The following is a 22,790-nucleotide window of genomic DNA, read 5'->3' as shown; positions in this document are numbered from 1 at the left end:
TTGCTTGGAACCTCGCCGGAGGTGGTACGAAAAAAAGTACCTGGAAGCCGGTACAGGTACTTAGTTTTTTCATCAAGCCCATGCATGAGTTCCATTCAGTTCAATGGCATTGTTTACGTTCAGTGCCACCACAATGGCTGACTTCCGGATTGATGACGTAACGTGAAAAGCACATGAAACTCATCAACAGAAACCTGGCATGGGTGTGTCAGACAAAGGAGTAATCCCAAATTACTTACTCCTGTCCAACTAGGACCAGGGCTCAGAACCCTGTTGAAAAAAACAGCACATGCTGGTTAGGTATGTTTTGGTGCTGGGATGCTGGTCCTTTGCAGGTTTATGCTGCCCCTTTGCTGGTTTATGCTGGTCCTTTGCTGGTTTATGCTGGTCCTTTGCTGGTTTATGCTGCCCCTTTGCTGGTTTATGCTGGTCCTTTGCTGGTTTATGCTGCCCCTTTGCTGGTTTATGCTGGTCCTTTGCTGGTTTATGCTGGTCCTTGGCTGGTTTATGCTGCCCCTTTGCTGGTTTATGCTGGTCCTTTGCTGGTTTATGCTGCCTCTTTGCTGGTTTATGCTGGTCCTTTGCTGGTTTATGCTGCCCCTTTGCTGGTTTATGCTGCCCCTTTGCTGGTTTATGCTGGTCCTTTGCTGGTTTTTTCTGGTCCTTGACCAGCAACATGATCATCTAAGGACCAGCATAAACCAGCAAAGGGGCAGCATAAACCAGCATCCCAGCACCAAAACATACCTAACCAGCATATGCTGTTTTTTTCAACAGGGAACCCAGTAACTAAAATGCTGATTGGAAGAATCAAACATCTAGAACTGTTTTCAGTCTTCTCCCTTCTGGTTCCCTCTTTCTAGACTTTTTTCATGGTTAAATTAAATTGTATAGCCGTCAAGAAGTATGTCTAATTAATTGAAATCATGAAATCATTAAGATTCGAGCGTATACAGACATGGGTTCTGTGCTGAAGAGTGGTTTTTTTTTTTCTCTTCTGTCTGCAGTCCTGATCTGTCCGTTCAGCAGAACTCCCTCGCCGCACCATCTGTCTGAATGCTGACTGCTGATTCACCTTGAGCTCCAGCTGAGTGTCCAGCTCCGGACGGAGGAAGAACGCGAGAACACACGCAAGTCAAGGCTGGGCCGCTGGGTTTTCATCATGGCAAAACACTCAAATCATGTAGCTATGAAGTGGGCTATATAAATGCAAATTGTATTGGAGATCTATTAGAGGTCTTGGAAAGAGAGTCGTATGTAAATGTCCCATAAGAGCAAAGCGCCGCGCCCGAGCCGATTACCGGAGGAGAATGCCAGCGCCTCGCGGTAAATCATGGTGAACAAGGTGAGAACTCTGGAAATTGAATAGTGAGATGGTGCGTTTTGATTTATTGTAAATGCAAGAAAAATGCACAGGTGCAAAACAGAAGAACTGCAGGCAAAAATGAGTCTAGCACCACTGAGGGAGTGTTTTGTGATATAGGAAAACTCTCTTATTGATCACTATTACCGTTACATATGGAAAACACACAACTTCACATGGTTACTGTAGTAGAGTTATTACTGTAATAATGTGCTGGTGTGTATTAAAATGTTTTTTGCCCATCAGTACAGCTGTAGCACAATAATAGTGAACGCTGAGAAAGGTTTCCATCTAGTGTTCATCATGAAAAACTGCAGGTTCATTCAGCGCAAGACAAACGCAAATAGGCACTAATAGTGCTAAATGAGACTTGTTTATTATTAAAACCACCAGTTAATTGTCAGACAGAGACTGTCATCATCAGTGACCGGACGAGATCATTAATGTGAAAACCTGGGCTATAAAAAAGCTTCTCTACAAATAAATACTGCATTTGAGCATCCCATCAATAAAAACCCCAGCTGGTGCTTGTCATTGGCCATTTTACAAACAGGAGAACGTGCTCCTGCTGATAAATATATGTTACAACACAGGATAGAGGGTCTGTACAGTAGCAGCACTGGATTAAGATTAAACTCAAACTCTGGTCAGTCATTTCTTCCTGGTTGGAATATTCCTGCAGAGCCAGACCATCCCGTCCTACAGCAGACAGAGCACATCTACATCAGTGTCTCTCACATGAACACGTTATGGGGACTAAATGTTACCCACAAGGATAGCAACATTTTAGGTCCCCATGAGGAAAACAGCTTATAAGTACAGCATTAAGTTTTTTGATAACGTAAAAATACAGAATATTTTGTATGAGGGGTAGGTTTAGGGTAAGGAGATAGAAAATACAGTTTGTACAGCAGAAAAACCATTAAGCCTGTGGATTGTGTGTACCTGGACTCCCTCTGCAGTGAGAGCGGAGCAGGGCTGGATCTGCCATATCCGGTCTCGTATGGTGTGCAGGTTCAGGCTCTCTGCAATCTCCGCCGCCGTCGCTGCCGTCATCATGTCCTGCTTGTTGGCAAAGATTAACAGGGGCACCATGTTCAGTTTCTCCTCATCGAGCAGCTCTGCCAGCTCCTAATGATGGTCAGCGTTACACACACACCACAGAAAAAGCTATCATTTAGTGAGGTTTTCAAAGAGACACGGCACCACTATAAGACTTTATCAAAGGCTGACAACAACTTTTTCATATTCAGTGAAATGTAAATGACAGCTTACACTACCAGTCAAAAGTTTTTGAACAGTACGTTTTTTTAAAGACGTCTTTTCTGCTCACCAAGCATGCAATTATTTGATCTGAAATATAGCAAAAGCAGTAATATTGTGAAATATTTTAAAATATATTATTTAAAATAACCGCTTTCTATTTGTATATATTTTAAAATTCCTGTGATCAAAGCTACATCTTCAGCAGCATTACTTCAGTCTTTAGTGGCACATGATCTTTCAGAAATCGTTCTAATATGCTGATTTGCTGTTCAAGATAAATGTACTATTATTATTATTATCATCAATATTTAAAACAGTTGAGTACATTTTTGTCAGGATTTAACTGAAATAAAAAGCTTTTGTAACATTATACACTAGACCATTCAAAAGTCAACGTATATATATATATATATATATATAAAATAAAAAACCTAAAAAATATCTATTCAGCTGTATTTCAACAAAATAACAATAATAATAATAACAATAAGAAATGTTTTAGAGAAGCAGAATATCAGAATTTTAGAATCTTTTGATCATGTGACTAGAGTAATGATGCTAAAAATGCAGGTTTGAAATCACAGGAATAAATTACTTTTTAAAATATATTCAAACAGAAAATACATTTTTTAAATAGCAAAAATATTTCAAAATTGTACTGTTTTTGCTGCACTTTGGATCAAGTAAATGCAGGCTTAGTGAGCAGAAGAGACTTATTTAAAAATAAATAAATAAATAAAAATCTTACTGTTCAAAAACGTTTGACTGGTAGTGTATGATAACACAGAGACTGATGAAGGTCTCACCTGTGCAGTTTCATCAAAGCGTTTTCTGTCTGAGCTGTCAATCACATAAATCTGTAATACATCAACAGTCATTAGCAGAATCTCATTTGTTTGTGTGAGGTTAACACTGGCAAAGGGAAATAATACTGGATCAATCAAATTCACTTCAAGTCAAAATGAAACAACAATCACAACCCATAATGCCCACTGTCAGAGCAACTATCTGCATCCACAGCACCTCCATGCTTCTAACCTCAAAGCTAAAATAACTGAAAGTGAATAGAAGCCTTGCATATTTAAGATACAAATGGCCACGCATTCTTTAAGGTCTTAATAAAAAGTCTATAACATACTTTGGTTAAAATTTCTCAATGGTAGTGTAAAACAACACCCTTTTTATCTTGTCAAAAACAGCTGTTTAGTTGTGAGTCATTTCGGTGCATGTCCCTTTAAATGCTAATGAGGTCTGCTCACCCCTCCCCTCTCTTCTGTGGGGTGATGAGCAGTTTTCTGAGACTGTAAACTTTTTGCCGCGGAACTTGATAACTAGCACATTATTAAGAAAGGCAATTTGCAAAGATTTCTAAAAAAAAAAAAAAAACGTATTCTCGCTTCCTCTGTAGGTGAAGCTGGATCACAAATTATTCACGTGAACAGACACATTTAGGTAGATCGGAGGCAAAAAAACCCCCAAAAGTACTCCACTGTGTTTTCAGTGGCTCAAATGTCAGAAGTAAATGACGACTGCTATGTTCATTATTACATCCAATCGCTTAAGAGTCTTTCTTGTTTACACCACTGTGGTGTCGAAACAATGGCGGACTGTTTACAGCTTACTCAGGGCGGGCCTGTGACAATTGTGGGAGGGGCCTGGGCCTGTGTGACGTCACACAGCCAAGAGTCTGAGAATGGCTTGATCTGAGAAAGGTTTAAAAAAAAAAACACTGGGTGGTTTTTTATCATTATAGGGTGGTTGTGTACAGACATTGCCAGCACACATTTATGTTCAAACAACATGCAAAAGTGAATTCTGCATCCGATTACCTCTTCAACAATAATGTTTGTCATACACACCAGTGAGTTTCCAAAATACTCTCCAAACAAAACATAACATTTAATGAACTATATGCACCAGGAGATCTGTGTTCTCAAAGTAGTTCCTCCAGTAAGGTCTGATCTTCCGCTGTCCACCGATGTCCCAGACATTCAGTTTGAACCCTTGAGACTGAACACTCTTTATGTTGAAGCCCTGTTTAGAAAGACATTGAGAGTGAATGACACTGCAGACTGACACTTAGACGTTTAGGCAGATAAAGCACTGCTGTAATCTCTGTCTGACTGACCTGTGTGGGTGTAATGTGGCTGATGTCCTCTGACGCCAGCTGCTTCAGTATGGTGGTCTTGCCTGCATTGTCCAAACCCAACAGGAGGATTCTAACCTCCTGCTCAGGAGAGTGCTTCAGTCTCCTTAAGACCGACAGCAGGCCCTGATGCACACGGTGGGTTTTTAAGAACTTTCTGTAGACATGATATTATATTCTATCCTCTAAGCCTAAACCTTACAGAAAACATTAGGCCTTTGCTGTCTTTTCAAAAAAAAAAAAAAAAAAAGTGTGTGAGAGATTCTTCACGAGGGGATGACTTACAGTAATAGATATTAAACCAATGACTTTGTCTGATCCCGCATTATAGCGCTGGAACGGAAATAGGGCTACTTAAAGGAACACTCCACTTTTTTCGTAAATAGGCTCATTCTCCAACTCCCCCCGAGTTAATAAGTTGAGTTTTACCGTTTTGAAATCCATTCAGCCGTTTTCCTGTTCTGGCGATATCACTTTTAGCATAGCTTAGCATAGATCATTGAATCCTATTAGACCAATAGCATTGCATTCAAAAATGACCAACGAGTTTCGATATTTGTCCTATTTAAAACTTGACTCTTCTGTAGTTATATCGTGTACTAAAATGTAAAAAAAATGTAAAAAGCTGTGATTTTCTAGTCCGATAAGATTCGGAACTACACTCCCATTCCGGCGTAATAGTCAAGGAAGTTTGCTGCCGTAATATGGACGAAGCAGGCGCAGTAATATCACGCAGCGCCTGAAATTAGTTCCCAGCTAGGTTAGCATTTGCACATGTGCTGCGCCTAGAAAATCACAGCTTTACATTTTCCGCCGGTATTAGTACACAACATAACTACAGAAGAGTGAAGTTTTAAATAGGACAAATATCGAAACTCGCTGGTCATTTTTAATCGCGATGCTATTGGTCTCATAGGATTCAATGATCTATGCTAAGCTATGCTAAAAGTGATATCGCCAGAACAGGAGAACGGCTGAATGGATGGAACTTTATATTCTATCCTACAAACTTAAACCTTACAGAAAACATTAGGCCTTTGCTGTCTTTTCCAAAAAGAAGTGTGTGAGAGATTCAGGGAATATGAGGGAATAATAGATATTAAACCAATCACTTTGTCTGATCCTTAGGCTACATTATAGTGCTGGAACAAAAATAAGGCTACTTAAGGTAAAAACATCAGAACTCTCACAGTTATCCTGAGCAGAGGAGCTTCTTCGAAACCTCACCCTATCACACAAGACTCTGATCGGATGAGCCAATCAGCTGCTTTGATTAGGATTGACACAGATTTAACACCAGCTCCACGTGCTGCTAACCAAAATAAACCTTAAGCCAGTTTTTGTACAGTAAACACTCAACAGACACAGTGTCCTTCATACTACATTCATATGATCTAATATCTACCTTAATTTAAATGATAAATGATTCTTATTTAGTTGAATAGATGCGTAATATAAGTGTATAGAATACATTTACAGTGTTCAGTAACTCTGTACCAAGACTTAAAAACGAACAAAACAATTTTCTAATTATATGTAACGTAAGCGCGTTATAATAAACCGTTAAGCTGTTGTTTATTACTATAAAGAATAAATGAGTCTCAAACAGTTAACAGGTTTGAATACAAACCGCTAGAAAGTGTTTAAAACTGATCGATCCGACTGACAAACTGTAGCAATCGGACTGTTCATCATAAATCAATGAGATGATTGTGAGTGTGTGTGTATGTGAGTGAAAGTATATGTGATATCAGCCGAGATACTCACCATTCCTCAGTGCGCGGTCCCGCTGTCTCTCAGAACGCGCGTATGATGTCATCCGGTTGACGTCAGGGGAATAATAACGCCTCAATACTGCATGTGTTACATTTAAAATATCTTAAAATATGCAAAACTTCCGCGTTTGATAAAAAACTTATTCGTTAAAAAAGATATTCAGTAGTTTTATACGTTTTATATATATATTTTTTAAATTACGATGTTCAGTAGAACGTTTAAAATGTGTAAGTTATGTGATTTGGTGTTGTAAAATTGTAAAAAATATATATTTTGCACTTTAATTCAATGAGTATAATATGATTTTTCATATTATAACATTTTATTTAATAGACCGATAAATATAACGTAAAAGTCACGTACTTACCGAGATATAATGAGAAGCAGCAGCGGATGTGTTTCAGCATTCAGCGGCTTCAGTGCCGCTTTTACTGCTGTTATTGTTGCGTCTGTGTGATGTTGCTGCCCTCTGTATGTGGATCACATGAAATCACATTCATGAACACAGACATGTCGCGCGGACGGTCATCACGTCTGTTCAACTGAATCTTTATGATTCCGCTCGAGTTTGGAAAGAAAAACGCAGCAAGATGCCGCAGAAGCTGCTGGGCTCCGTGGTGGGGCTTCTCTGCACAGGGACGTGTTTAGTTCAGGTAAGCCGTTTATGCGGCCTCTGAGGCGGCGAGTGTTGAACTCGAGCTCCGGGATCAGCGCGGTGCAAGGCCTCGGTAAACAACTCAAATAAAGACATAAACCAACATCGTGGAACAATGGTTATAAAGATAATAAGTCCGTTCTGAGTGGGTATTTTTTTAATCAATATAAATATTTAACATTTTAAAATCACGGACATTTAGGAGATGAAGAGATTCGAGACAAAACATTGTCCTTGTTGATGGGCTGTACTTCAGTGTTTGTGATTGTGGGGTTTCCGCAGTGTTTATTTAGTGTATATGTAGGTTGTTGTGTTTGTGTATGTAAGGGTTTAGGTTTGGTACTTATTGTTTTTAAAGGTCATTGTGTAGATAAAAGATCTAGCGCTCATTATAGCGAACAAGCAAATACATAATGACTCACCTGTCCAACAGGAAACACAGCATTTTTTTATTGATATATACAGTGTTTTATGTGAGGACTCACTTTCATTGATTTTATTATGTACATGTATAATGGTTCATATTTATTTATTGATTGATTTTAACTTTAGTTGCATTGCTTTGTCCTTATAATTTCATATTTGTGACCCTGAACAACAAAACTAGTCATAAGGGTCAGTTTATCTGAAAGCTGAATAAATAAGCTTTCCATTGATGTGTGGTTTGTTAGGTTTGGACAATATTTGGCTGAGATAAAACTATTTGAAAATCTGGAATCTGAGTGTGCAAAAATAATAAGGAAATCACCTTTAAAGTTGTCCGAATGAATGCGTATCACTAATCAAAACTTAAGTTTTGATATATTTACGGTAGGAAATTTACAAAATATCTTAATAGAACATGATCTTTACTTAATATCCTAATGATTTTTAGCATAAAAGAAAAATCGTTAATTTTGACTCATACAATGTATTTTTGGTACCCGTGCTACGTAAGATTGGTTTTGTGGTCCAGGCTCACATATGTGAATTTTGACACAGAAATCAGATTTTGAGTGGCGAGTCTGCTGTCTTTGTGCTCACACTCTTTCTCTGAGTGTTCTGCGTGTTTACTGTCAGTCCTCAGACACAAACACTGATGTAAAGCCTGGAGTGCGCATGATGAAGAGCTCAGATCTGTGCTATTGTCTTCCACTCAATGCTTGTGTTTGTTTGACAGGGGAAGGAGTTTTGTTTCGGCGTGAACAATGAACAGTACCGCTGTGAGATGGGCTACTGTTGTGGCGAGACCGAGTGCTGCACGTACTATTACGAGCTCTGGTGTAAGTGCAGCAGCTTCATGTGTCTCACACACAAACACACACACACACTTATGGTGTTCAGGCTCACATGAGATTTATTTAGTTTTTATATATGACATTAAAATGTTATTTAAATACACTTACCTCTACATTGTCAATGTTAAATCAATGTAATGTGTATTATTTAAACTCTGACAACTTCATATGATGATAATTTCTCATGTATAATCATTGTGTGGACAGAATGATTTGCATTACTTTATATCCAGTGATGATCCTTACTAGGAATTTTAATAACTGTTAATGTTAAAGCATGTGGAGAACTTTAAATATCACCGGTGTATGCAGTGCACAGCATAAATGAGTATGGTTCCTCTCTAGTACTATTCTAGTACTTCGTATGTCCTCTATAATTTAAGTACACTGCTCAGACCCTTTGTGGCACTAAGTGTTTAAATTCATTATAAATTTTCACATCTGTCCTGTTTTAACTCCTGAATGGCGAGCTCCTGATCTCTAATGGGGAGTGTTACTCAACTTGTCTCTACAGAATCCCCCACAGGTGCTCAAGAAAGTTAAGATTGGGTGTAATGCTTGTCCACTGAAGGATTTTCACCTTGTGACAATGAATATATAAATGATTGACTTGGCCTTGTGGTACCAGATTATGGTTTCCCAGAAGTCTATATTTTGTAAATATGGGCTTTGGAAAAGCCTGAATGAGTTTAATATGCTTTGGCTACAGTAGGTAGTTGTGGTGTGGATAAACAACCATGCATGTCTCTTCTGCAGGCTGAATCTTTTTTTTTTTTAAATAGCTTTAGCCAGGTATTTCTCCTGCTCACATTTTCACACTTTTATGAGAAAATCTTATTTTCCTGAATAATTTTGACATGCTTTGTTGGTAACTGATTAAGCTGGCTTATTGGAATATCTCTAAAGAAGGCTAACATGTCTTCTAAGTTTCAGAGGGGGTGTACTCATTTGTGCTGTGCATTGTATATCTGTACGTAAGTTACCGTAAGTGCCGAAACACATTTGTGCCGGAATGGATTAATCAACAATTAATTGGTTAAGTCAGTTATTGGTATTAATGATTTCATCACAAAGTCCAAATCTCACGTGACGCTGTAGGTGAAGTGCTGCCTGTTAATCATCCAGAGATGCATTTAGTGGCAGCACTGATCACATGATATTTAGAGTAGTGTGACTCTATGACTGATGATGATGATTGTGTGTCTGTAGGGTTCTGGTTGGTCTGGACCCTCATCATCATGCTGAGCTGCTGCTGTGCCTACAGACACAGGCGCGTCAAGATGCGTCTGCAGCAGGAGCAAAGACAGAGAGAGATCAGTCTGATGGCATATCAGGGCGCCTCCAGCTCCTTCATCACTCCTCCTCCTCTCAACCTGCGTGAGTACCGCATCCACACCACACCATCACAGATGCATAACCTGTGACACCGTCATCAGCTCACGGGAGCGTTCAGCAGCTCGCCATAGTGTGACTCGTCTCTGACACAAGTTCCTGCACATTAAAGCTGAAATGTAAAGTTCATTCATTTCATAAAACTTTAGTTTTTTTGTGAGAACTTGTATCTGAACTGTAAATTATGCTTTTTACAGTAATTTTACAGTTTAATATGGTACTATTGCCCTACCCCGCTCATATAGTATTAACTTTATTTGTGCAGGTCTTAAAAAAGGTTTTGAAAAGTCTTAAATTTGAGCTTAAAAATCCTGCAGAAGTCCAAAGCTGCTGTTTTTCATTGAAGGCAAACCTCAGTGATGTTGGATAGTCATACAATATCAGAAGAGTCATGTGAAGAACTGTCATGGTGCTTTATGGTATCACTTTCATCATTTTTCATTATAAACAAATTTACGTTCAGAAGTGTAATCCATATTTAGCCTAGTTTATCAGTCCATCATAAGACCAACCAGTTAACTGCATTCATGCCAGCTAGTTAGACGCATGCAAACTAGGGCTGTAATGATTCCTCGATTCTATTCGAGTATTCGATTTTAAAAAATCCTTGATTGCATTTTGCCTGTGTTGAGTAATCGGCAAAATACCGGAAGTGGCGCATTCCATATATTTAACCCATTTAAAATGATAATAAAGCATAATCCTATTAAAAATTCGCAAACGCTACGATTCAGTTAAATGTGTGCCAACGTGTGCTATTTCATCAGATTTGTAAGGTATATGATTTATAACCCTACGCAAACACAGGACACTTCAGTACATCTCTTCTCTATGTGCTAACTGTTCATCGCGATTTCAAAAGAAAGGTTTAAACACTCGCCCTGAGTTTACACATTTTGATGTCCACATATTCAACAAATTACAGTGTCTGCATCATTTCTGTCGTAAAGAAATGGCCAAATGTTAAAGATTAAGTGGACATTTGAATTAAATGTTTGTTGAGTCAATATTAAACAAGGATGAAACAAATATTAAAGTAAAAAAACAAAACAATCGTCAGGCCGTTGGCACCCTCTGCAGGCATTTGTTAGAATGCGTTATGTACATTAGCTTTACTGTTTATAATACATTATGTATTTGAACAGTTTTGTTCAATAAAACCATATGACTGCTTGCTTTTGATACTTTATTTGAATTAATTATTATAGCATCATTGCTATTATATATGTACTTAAGTCATTTTAAAGGCTATTGTTAACTTATTACACAAATATAATTCGATTAATTGTTAGAATAATTGACATTACTCGATTACCAAAATAATCGATAGTGACAGACCTAATGCAAACACTCATCCAGCTTCTACTGACGTGCTCCTGTCATCTATTCAGTGATGAGGGGCTATAACACGTGTGTCACGTCAGCTCTGACACGAGCACAGCAGCTGTCCGTGCTTCTGTTATTTTGGTCAAGTTGAGCAACACTCTGACCGTTTGTGACCGTCACTTTCAGGGTTCTGGACAGACTGTAAGCTGCCCGACTATGAGGAGGTGATTGCCCACCCGCCTACGCCCCCTCCACCCTACTCAGAGTCTCCGCCGGATGTCCCAGCGCTCAGCAGCCGGACCGAGGCAGCCGTGGTTCTGGAGCCACCCGTGCAGGAGACACCTGTGGAGGAGGACGAGGAGCCTAATGGCCGGCGCAGACACGTGACGGGCGACTCGGGCATCGAGGTGTGCGTGTGCCAACTGGATGTGGATGAGGGTTCGGGGCCTGAGGAGGAATCGCTGTGTCAGGGAGCCGATGGCGAATGCTGCTCAGAGCGTGAAACCCTCGCCGGCAAAGAATTCTCGCCAGAACCCGCTGCTGCCACCGACCACCGGGTGTGACACGCTGTCGGGTTCAGGAATGAGGGAGTGAGAGACTTTGGCTCCTGAGCGTCAAAGCGGCTTAAGTGCGTTTCTACAGTCTGACTGCGTCGTGTGTCCGTTTCCCAGCATCCTTCTCGCTTTCCTCTCACAGACTAAGTGAATGATCCAGACCACTGTTTGTTTCTCACAGCTGCACCAAGACTTCAGCCCAGAGCGACGCGCGGCTCCTCCCGCCGGAGATATATATACACACACACACACACAGAGCGACATGTATCTCCTCCCACAGGAAACACACACACACAGAGTCTCAAACACACACAGGGTGGCACGTCGCTTTAAATGATGTTTGTGTGCTGAGGAATCCCATGAGCGCGGGTAGAGCAGATAAACACAGTCGGCTGATTGTCTCATGCGCATGTATCTCATCGTGGCCTTACCTGATTCACACGCTGCAGTAAACAAGCATGTGTCAAACAGGACGTGGCGTCCCGTGTGTGTGCGTGAGACACCTGCTGCAGTCACATGGCTCACCTTTATGATTTATGTTTATTAGTGAAGCACAGATATAGTCAGATGACGCCACAAATGAAGGCGATGTGTGTCGTGTTGGAGAGGCTGATAGCTGCATGAGTCAGCCTTCACTTCCTGTCTGATCGGACGGCAGATTATGTGATCGGTGACCTAAATTAAGGGCTGAAATCAAGATCGGAATGTTTCCAATTGGTTTTCTTGTCCATCGCGCTTGTTTCTGTGAACGTGTTTCTGACAGCCCTCTGAACGCGGCTGCAAACCCCGGTTTGTTTCCTGTTGCACTGAAGGACGCCGTTGTCCTTACAAAGTTCTTCAACTCCAACCCAGTTTACAGATTCTGTGCCTTTCCCGGTGGAGATCCAGATTAACTAGTCTATGCAAAAAGACGAGGACTCTCCATTGTGAGCTGCAGTAACACTGCAGCATCTTGATTAGCAATACCGTTCATGTTAATGCGATTGACTTCTTTTCTGTGTAATCAAATCGAATGCGTTCATGTTCATTTCTTCACTGGACACGTATTACTGTGTCAGTCTGTCATGATGTTTGTTTCTCTTAGTTTGTCGACTAACTCTGTGTTCGTAACGCCTTTGTTTAGGATAAAGTGATCACCATTTAAAGGTGAAATCTGAGGCGTTTGAGTGTCTGTTGCGTTATGCAGGTGCTCTCAAATATGAAGCCTTTGACATTGAGCAGCTCCAAGTCTGTTGTCAAATGTGTTTAATAATAAAAAAAACATTTAATATCGAGCCAAATCACAGCGCAAACCTGCATCACGGTTCTTCTATAAGCACGTCGAGCTGTTTTGATTTCATACTCATTTATAATAGTAGTGCTCCGCTGAAGTGTGTAACGCATTTACTTGACTCATCTGACAGTCCGTGAGGTTTTCTGATAGCAGCTAGTGATGATGATGATGATGATGATGATTTCTGCCAAACAGCAGCTGATGTGGAGATGCTCACAGACCTACAGACACGTTTGTGGTTTCAGCACTGAGAGCTGTGGCGTTTCTACTGTCGGTTCTTTAGTAAGACGTCTGCTGTGTCTCTATAGTCATTTGTATTTTATTTTTGTAATAAAAACAATAAACCAGCTTTGGCACTGAGCTTGTCCGTCTGTGTTTCTGTTGTTCATCTGCTCACATAAAGTTTGATCCAGACTTAATTGTACTGATGATTACTACTAGCCTTCACGCCATTCTTGACCAGCTTATTACCGATAAATCACTTACAGAACTTGTAGAACTCCTGCTGCAAGGCTGATAATCAGACTTCTCTTATTTTTGACATCAAATGCAGTGTTATGATTTGTTAAAGGGGTCTTATTATGCCCTTTTCAAAGTCTTTATTTTGTTTTTTGGGTGCACTAGAACATGCTCTCATGGTTGGTTGTTTGAAAAATGTGTTTTTACATAATTACAATAGCTTTCCTCCCCCTTTTAAAAAACGAAAAGTGTTGTGATTGGTTAGCAGTCCCACTGCGCTGACTTTGAGATTTGTAACTTTGTAGATGTTTTTTATGTCCAAACATACGCACAACACACTGGCTAAAATTCAAAAAGTGAAAAAGCATAATAGGATCCCTTTAACAATTAAAGATATTTCTAATGGACTAAAACATAATCTTCAGCATTGATATTTAACTCTTTTGAGAGGTAATACTAGTGTTGCTGCTGCAGTATTTACGCTGATTCCTTTTGCTTGTCCTCAATCTGGCAACCCGCAGGAGAGTCGAGTCTCAGGATGAAGTGCAGCACTCATTTCAACCGCTAGTGGTCAGTATTACATGCTGCACCTTTAACATGGGTGAATGTGATTTCACCAAGTACAACGTTCAAAATTTCAATCAACCAATCAGAATTGAGGGATAACTTTTCAGAAAATGTCAGTTTTAGGCTTAAAATCAGGGTTAGGTGCTTCTATACCCTGGCTAATGTATCATAAATCTGACACATTCACAGGAAATGGCCAGTTTCTGTACTGATAAAATGGGAAGGTAATCCTCACACAGACGCACCTCACCTCCAACAACTCCTGAGTCATTATAGGTGAATTATTCCTTCAAATGCTGCCTGAGACATACTGATTAATGGAGATTATGAGAGGGAACTGAGGTATGTGTAACTTGTAAGATTTTAAATGTCAAATGTTTACTTATCTTTATTGGAGCGACTGAAGTGTTCTCTGGAAATTCAGAAGCCATTTTTACAGGCATCTCTGATTTTGTGATCTCAGATGTCAAACAACAATAGATTGTTTTCACGACTCGTCATCAATCGGCCATATTGGCAGCATTAAATGTAAACAATTCCACTGAACCGAATGAAACTCAAACTTTTGCTGATTATTGCTTCTGAAAATAGTCAATTATTGTCATGTTTTGGGCTGTACTAATCGATCGACCGGGAAAAACATTTGGAGAAAAGTTAACAAATTAAGGAGAAGAGTGCAAAAACATAAACAAAATGCATTTGTTGTTGGACAAACTCAACCAGTATTTCCAGGGCAAGAAACTTGACAACATTCGTGTTTGTTCATTTTTAACTTTTTACTTTTAAAGATTAAAAAAATACCACTGGGTGGATTTTTTATCATTGTAGGGTGGTTGTGTACACAAACTGCCAACACACACTAATGTTTAAACAACTTGGAAAAGTTAGTCTTGCCTCTGATGACCCCTTCAAGTTTAACAGTCATAAAAGAATACTAAACTATTCATTGTGGAAGGTACAAGGTGCCAGAGCCTGGGCTTGAACCCAATCAAACATTTCTGGAAAAACTTGAAAATGTCTGTCTGCCCCCGTCCAACTTGACAGAGCTTGAGAGGTGAAGAGATGAGGACAAGAATGACAGATAATTGCCAAATGATGATGAGTAAAGCTTGTCACATCATACACAAAAAGACTTGAGGCTGTGATTGGTTCTAAAGGTGCTTCACCAAAGTATTGAGCAAAGGCTGTGAATACTTACATGTGAATTATTTTTTATTTTTTAATAATTGGCAAAGATTTCCAACAAACTTCTTTCACGTTGTCCTTATGGGGTATTGTTTGTAGAATTTTGAGGAAAATAATCCATTTAATCCATTTTGGAATTAAGGCTGTAACATGATAAAACGTGGTAAAAGTGAAGAGCTGTGAATACTTTCTGGATGCACTGTATGTCCGTGAAGCGGTTTTGAAACAATCTGTGTTGTATGAAACACTATAGAAATAAATACTGTGAAATAACTATGTGCTGATAATTTGCTCATTTTGGTTTTGACTAGCTGGTTAGTTTGTGCAACCTGATCTCTCTACTTTAGCATTCACTTTCATCTCAGAGAAAGTAGCATAATAATGCAAAGGCAATGGCATAATAATAACAGAGAGTAAAAGGAACAAAACTTTAATTTAGATTCCATAAGATCTATAGATTTCCCATTTTAATCGACACAGACAATCATTTTGCCATCAAACAAAATGGTACATGTCCTGTACAATAAATAAATAAATAATAAAGAATAAATATGGCATCTGTTGTGAAAATGAAGGCTACAGAAGCGGAGGATGAGAGAGTTCAGATCTCGTGATGCTCTCATTATCATGTCTGATCTCTACTGAAGCTGAAACCTGATGGCGAGTGTTCAGAGGTCAATATGGTCAGAAGTTCAGTGGATCACGTCATTCATACAGTGCAAAAACATTCAGACAGGAGAGGCTGAGACGAAAGCGGGTTAGTAGAAGCGTTTCCGCCTGCTTTCGCTCCAGTGTCCGTACAGCACGAGTCCCACCACCACCAGCAGAAACACACCCAGCATGGAGAAGAGCACGCTGAAGAAAATGGCGATGCTGCTCATGCCCTCCACGTCTGCATACGCTGAGACACACACACACGCACACACACGTTACTTGTCTGCAAATCAGCATGTCAGCATATGTTCGCTCATCTTCAGCCCGTACTCACGTCTCAGCAGCTCCATATTGTCCACGCTGGGTATCAGCACCGTCTGTTCCTCCTCATCCTCCTGTTTGCTGCGTAGGATGGTCAGCTGGTAGAGCTTCATGGAGATCAGGTCATGGTTATCTGACACACACACATGCACGAGGATCATGACATCATGAGGATTGCGTGTGGCGTTCGGCTTGCAACAAACAATTATTCTGAAAATCATTCAATCCAATGATCATTAGATTGATTAATCGACTAATCAACAATTATTTTATCAGTTAATCACTAGCCTTTGATCGATTATTTAGCTCCTGTAATTAAAAACTGAGTCACACATATTCTAACTAATAAATACAACCAGCTTTGAACTTTACATACACTTGATTCTTAATACTGTGTTGTTACCTGAATGATCCACAACTGTGTTTTTTGTTTAGTGATAGTTGTTCACGAGTCCCTTGTTTGTCCTCAACAGTTAAACTGCCCTCTACTCTTCTTAAAAACCTTGCAGGTCCCACAAATCCTTTGTTTTTTTGTGTATTTGAACCCTTTCCAACAATGACTGTATGATTTTGAGATCCATTTTTTCACAATGAAGACAACTGAGGGACTCATATGTTACTATTACAGAAGGTTCGAATGCTCACTGATGCTCCAGGAGGAAACACAATGCATTAAGAGCTAGATGGTAAACACTTTTTGAATTTGAAGATCAGGGTAAATTTAACTTAGTTTGTCTTCTGGAAAACTTGTAAGTATCTTTTTTTTTAGCTTATAAAGGGCATACTAAATGAAAAAAAAATGATATTTAGGCAAAAAAAAAAAAAGTTTACACCCCTAGCTCACATTGTTACATTGTTTTTCCTTCTGGAGCATCAGTGAGCGTTTGAACCGTCCGTAATAGTTGCATATGAGTCCTTCAGTTGTCCTCAGTGTGAAAAGATGCATCTCAAAATCATACAGTCATTGTTGGAAAGGGTTCAAATACACAAATTGCAGGCCCTTACATTACGGCATGTGAGATTAAATGAGTATTTAAGAGCAAAACTATTTGCTATTAATGTGGACTAATGGTTTAGGTGGCACTCGTCACCTGACAGATCTCCAGTGATAGCCGAGGCACCAAAGTAGAAGCCCTGTGGCAGACGCACGCCGGGAACATCCAGACAGTCTCTCCACTCATGCTGCCCATCGATATCCAGCATGATCTGCACCAAACACACACATATGTCAGTGTGACATCAGGTAGAACAGTCTGCATCTATGGCAGGTGTCTCTCACCGTGAGTCTGCGCCGGACGTATCTGATGAACAGGAAGCTGTCATGCTTTAGGTTGCGCACCATGGCGTTACAGCCGCCCAGTTCTGTGGGCCGCCCATCCCGCTCGTGATCATAGCTGATAGTGCCGTTGCCCACCATGGCCAACACGTACGGGAATATCCTCTGATGATGAGCAGAAGAAACGACAGCGGAATGAACTTAACATGTGATACACAACTAGTCAACACTGACACTTTGAAGGACTTGACTAGTCTGAGTAGAGCTGCTGAGCGACTGTTACCTCTGAGCGGGGCGTGTATCTCTTCCTCTGGGCCTACAAATAGACACAAACACATTAAACACACACAAAGGAGACGTGTCAAAACATACATGTGTCCGCAGAAGTCTGACTACTCTGAAAACACTGCAGAAGTGTTCACTGTAATCATGTAAATGTGGCTATGTGCTCTTGAATCAGGTTTGAAATACAAACACATTGTGAGTGATTCATCAGCTCTCATCATGAATGGATGTTTTAAAAATTTATGTCTTAATCTTTAACCTGTATGTTCATAACTGCATGACCTTCTTCTTTGAAACACAAGCTATTTTGAAAAATGTTTCAGTGTTTTTGATCATATAGTCAATGGGCTCTAATGATCTAATGAAAATATTTTATTTTACAAAAGTCAGTCACACAGGTTTGAATTATACATTTAAGTACTAAGTAATATCAATTAACTATGTGTACTTGCTATATGGTTAGGGTTAAGATTAGGGTTTGGCTTAGGGTTATTTGTATATAATTATGTATAATTAAGTGTTATTATAATAAGTACATGTAACATGTGTAACAAGATATAAATAAAGTGTTACTAAGATGTCTTTGTGAAGTAAAAAACACGTTCTCAGTCCTGTACACAGATACAGTGCCTTGCGAAATTATTCATACCCCTTCATTTTTTTCACATTTTGTTATGTTGCTGCCTTATGTTAAACTACTATAAATTACTTTTTTCCCACATCAATCTACACTCCCTACTCCACAATGGCAAAGCAAAAAATACGTTTTTAACATTTGTGCAAATTTATTAAAAATAAAAAACTGAAAAAATCCCGTCGCATAAGTATTCATATTTCCGGGACACTCGAAATTTAGCTCAGGAGCATTCATATTGCTTCTACACTTCGAGTGGGGTTAAACTGTGGCAAATTCATTTGAATGAGTATGATTTAGAAAGGCACACACCTCTCAGCTGAAAATGCATATCAGAGCAAAAACCAAGTCCTGAGGTCAAGATAACTGCCTGTAGAGCTCAGTGACAGACTTGCGTTCCGGGAAATTATCTAGGGAAGAGTTCAGAAAAAAATCTGCTGCATTGAAGGTTCACAGAAGCATTATTCATAATGGAAGACGATTGGAACAACTAGGACTCTAGAAAATGTCTGCCAGTCCCCATCCAAGCTGACAGAGCTTGAGAGGTGAAAAGGTGAGGCAAAGAATGGCAGATAATTGCCAAATGCAGATGTGCAAAGCTTGTCACATCATACCCAAAAAGACTTGAGGCTGTAAAGGTGCTTCAACTATGTACTGAGTTAAGGGTATGAATACTTATGCAATGTACTTATTTCAGTGTTTTATTTTTAATAAATTTGTCAAATTTACACTCCATACACCATAATAATGACAAAGCAAAAACCAGATTTGCAAATTTTCCAAATGAATAATTGAATAATTTCGCAAGGCACTGTCTATATATATATAGGTTTGTCATTGGTTGTGCTGGCAGTGTTGGATTTCTATACCTCCAGGAGTTTCTCCTCATTGGGGTAAGTGTCCACATACACACCAAGTCCTGTGAAGAAATCCCTGTTTCCAAACACTGGACCTGCAGACAGGTGAGGGATGATCTACAGTCATTAACAAACAAACTCTGACCGGAGATCAGTCTCGATTTGATAAAACAAGCATCTGCTGCTCTGACCTTTCTGCATGCGCTCTTTGGTGTACCAGATGGCCAGACCGTCACCGTTCAGATTCTTCTTCCCTTGACCGTGAATCTTAAAATGAACCTGTAGTTCCCAGTCCCTCAGATGGCACGGCTACACACACAAACCGTGTTTAGTCATAGTATTTGCTGGTTGCAAGGTCAGCTTGAACAATAGACTTTTCCTCTGATTAATGGTTAGAAGTTGGTTAGAGTTATGATTTAATAAGAATGTCACTACAAAGACACTACTCTTACAGTTGAGGTCAAAATTTACATTCGCCTTTCAGAATCTGCAAAATGTTAATTATTTCACCAAAATAAGAGGTATTATACAAAATGCAAGTTATTGATTATTTAGTACTGACCTGAATAAGATAGTTCACATAAAAAATGTTTACATATAGTCCACAAAAGTTTACATTCCCTTGATTTTTATTACTGTATTCTTCCCTGAATGATCCACAGCTGTGTGTTTTTTTTTTTTTTTGGTTTAGTGATAGTTGTTCATGAGTCCCTTGTTTTTTCTGAACAGAAAAATCCTTCAGGTCCCAGAAATTATTTGGTTTTCCAGTATTTTTGTGTATTTGAACCCTTTCCAGCAATGACTGTATGATTTTGGACAACTGAGGGACTCAAATGCAACTATTACAGAAGGTTCAAACGCTCACTGATTCTTCAGAAGGAAAAACACACATTAAGAGAACAGAATGAAGATATGTACATTTTTCTTATTTTGCCTAAATATCATACTTTTTAATTTAGTACTGCCTTTTATATGCTACAGAAGAAAGTTACATGTTTCCCAGAAGACAAAATAAGTTAAATTTACTCTGATCTTCAAATTCAAAAAGTTTTCAGCTCTTAATGCATCATTTTTCCTTCTGGAGCATCAGTGAGTGTTTGAACCTTCTGTAATAGTTGCATTTGAGTCCCCTCAGTTGTCCTCAGTGTGAAAAGATGGATCTCAAAATCATAAAGTCATTGTAGGAAAGGGTTAAAATACACCAAAATGCTGAAACAGTTTGGGACTGTTCGGGACAAACAACGGACCATTCAGGTAACTACACAGTTTTAAGAATCAAGGGGATGTAAACTTTTGAACGGGGCCATTTTTAAAAAAATAAATTCAACTATTATTTTCTATTGTGGCTATATGTAATCATCTTTTATGTGAAATATCTTATTTAGGTCAGTATTAATTAAACAATAACATGTATTTTGTATGATCCCTCTTATTTTGGTAAAATAATTAACATTTAGCAGATTCTAAAAAGGGGATGTAAACCTTTGACCTCAACTGTAATGTGAATGGCATGGCAGCTGTAGTAAGCACTCTAGTAAGTGATGACGACTCACTATTCGGCTCCATATGGCTCCCTGTTTGCTCTGCTGGTCTGGAGTGAGACGCACAAAATCGGTGGTGACCAGAGCGTCTCCCATCAGCTCCCAGTGAGACGAACCTGACACACCAATACCTGCAACACACACACAGCATAAAATATACAATACATACATGTTTGTTTGACTATATTGCAGAGGACATTGCACAGACTTCCATTGATTTAGTCAGTTTAATGATTTTTTTTTATCCCAGCCTAACCCAACCCCCACTCCTAAACTTACCCATCACAGAAACATGTGCAGAACAATAGACTTAATTAAAAACATCTTTTGGCTGATTCATAAACATTTTTAACTAGTAACAACCAGTAAAATGTCCTCAATAGTGGTATTTCACAATAAAAGTGAGGACATTTGGTCCTCACAAGTATAGTTACACACGTACACACATGCAACATCTGTTGTGGGTAAATTTCATAGGTGTAATGGTTTTTCTACTGTACAAAATGTATTTTCTATTCCTTTATAACCCTTCTCTGCACACAAAACTTTCTGCATTTTTACATTTAAAAAAACAACTCAATTCTGTGTGGTTAATAAGCTGTTTTCCACACAGGGACCAAAAATGTCCCCACATTGTTCAAATTTACTGGTATTACTATCCTTGTTGGGCATTTGGTCCACATGGAAAACCAGGTAGGGAAGAGTGGGGTAAATTGAGCCACCCCCTGTATCTTGGCAACTGTATACTTTACTGTCATGTGACCATGCATTTTGGAATCACACAACATTTCAGCCAGACTGTGAAAAGGAGAAACACATGGGAGAAGTGTAAGGCACCCATTTACTCTAAAATCTTTTGGCTTGTCAAAGTAAAATTTTAGCATAACAGATGTAATGGCTGTTACATCGAAACAAATTGATCCAGGTCGAAAAATATTTATGATGCATGATTTGTCAACATATAAAACTATGCAAATCATTTTAGCCAAATTTTAGCCTGAAAGCTTGCTTTGTTTTTAAAAATGCCAGCTATGGGGCAAAGTAAGCCAAATGCTGTGGGGTAAGTTGAACCAGCACTTTAAAGTAAGGCACTGAAGTTAAGTTAAATCTCTGAAGTTTAATTATTTTTTATGACACAACGGGTATGCAACTGGTTTAGTTTATCATATATATATATAGAGAAAGAGATATTATTTGTAGTTTATTTGATAGGGATAGTGTACACACACACACACACACACACACACACACACACACACACACACACACACACACACACACACACACACACACACACACACACATTCTTGCATATGTGATGACCTTACAGAAAACTACTAGCAATTTTAATTTAGTAAGTTTTTAAGCCTTTTGGTTTACTCATAAACTATGTTTACGTTGTAGTACCCATGTTATTATACCATAGGCTATAAAATCAGGATACACACACTCATAACTAGCTGCGCACCCACAATCTAATGCATAAGCCAAAGACATGACATTAAACACACACAATACTGATAATGTATATCATATACGCATAAAAATTATGATGAAGAGAGAGCTAAATGAGAGAGTCGCAAGAATGATGAATTGATACTGCATTTGTGTCTCTTACCCTGGTATGGCTTGGACAGAGAATACTCTCTCTTTAAAAACTCCTCCATTTCATGACCGTCATCACATAAACTAACACTGAAAGCTGCCAATAAAATCAACGATGATCCAGAAATCATGATTTAATTCAAAGATTTTCAAACGCGACCACCGAATACACGCTCGCGGCCATCGAATCCCACTATCGGTCAATGCTGCCACCCGATTGGCTGCTGCTCTTACACGGCGCGCATCTATTGGCTCTCTCACCTGTCAATAAAATCAAAGCCCGCCCACACATCAGCAAACTGGACCGAAGGTTTGTGAAATTGTGATCATAAAAGATTTGCGATTTGTTAGTGATTACTTACTCTCTTTATGTTCTTT

General features: G+C 39.1%; 3 protein-coding genes across 4 annotated transcripts; 1 reads left to right on the top strand and 2 right to left on the bottom strand.

Annotated features, from left to right (window-relative positions):
* Nucleotides 1-1,717: 1,717 nt before the first annotated feature.
* Nucleotides 1,718-6,608, bottom strand: LOC141335125 (ADP-ribosylation factor-like protein 3). The gene is made up of 6 exons (XM_073840447.1): nt 6,543-6,608; nt 4,758-4,901; nt 4,547-4,663; nt 3,436-3,486; nt 2,309-2,494; nt 1,718-2,062 (listed from the first exon to the last, which is right to left on the bottom strand). The coding sequence occupies exons 1-6, from the start codon at nt 6,543-6,545 to the stop codon at nt 2,015-2,017; spliced, it is 549 nt and encodes a 182-aa protein (XP_073696548.1). The 5' UTR covers nt 6,546-6,608; the 3' UTR covers nt 1,718-2,014.
* Nucleotides 6,609-6,964: 356 nt separating this feature from the next.
* Nucleotides 6,965-13,388, top strand: wbp1 (WW domain binding protein 1). Its single transcript, XM_073840349.1, has 4 exons — nt 6,965-7,204; nt 8,366-8,468; nt 9,693-9,860; nt 11,388-13,388. The coding sequence occupies exons 1-4, from the start codon at nt 7,142-7,144 to the stop codon at nt 11,762-11,764; spliced, it is 711 nt and encodes a 236-aa protein (XP_073696450.1). The 5' UTR covers nt 6,965-7,141; the 3' UTR covers nt 11,765-13,388.
* Nucleotides 13,389-15,653: 2,265 nt separating this feature from the next.
* On the bottom strand, nt 15,654-22,602 carry lman2la (lectin, mannose-binding 2-like a). Of its 2 annotated transcripts, none has more exons than XM_073840384.1 (9): nt 22,426-22,602; nt 20,820-20,938; nt 19,458-19,575; nt 19,279-19,361; nt 17,774-17,806; nt 17,494-17,655; nt 17,306-17,420; nt 16,228-16,347; nt 15,654-16,140 (listed from the first exon to the last, which is right to left on the bottom strand). In XM_073840384.1, the coding sequence occupies exons 1-9, from the start codon at nt 22,541-22,543 to the stop codon at nt 15,998-16,000; spliced, it is 1,011 nt and encodes a 336-aa protein (XP_073696485.1). In that variant the 5' UTR covers nt 22,544-22,602; the 3' UTR covers nt 15,654-15,997. The 2 variants fall into 2 exon arrangements, with proteins under 2 accessions (XP_073696485.1, XP_073696486.1); XM_073840385.1 differs by having other exon boundaries at nt 20,820-21,605; nt 22,426-22,564.
* Between the last annotated feature and the right edge of the window lie 188 nt (nt 22,603-22,790).

Source organism: Garra rufa, chromosome 5 (genome assembly GCF_049309525.1).
Source record: "Garra rufa chromosome 5, GarRuf1.0, whole genome shotgun sequence".
NCBI lineage: Eukaryota > Metazoa > Chordata > Actinopteri > Cypriniformes > Cyprinidae > Garra > Garra rufa.
This window is presented reverse-complemented; position numbering and strand designations above follow the sequence as displayed.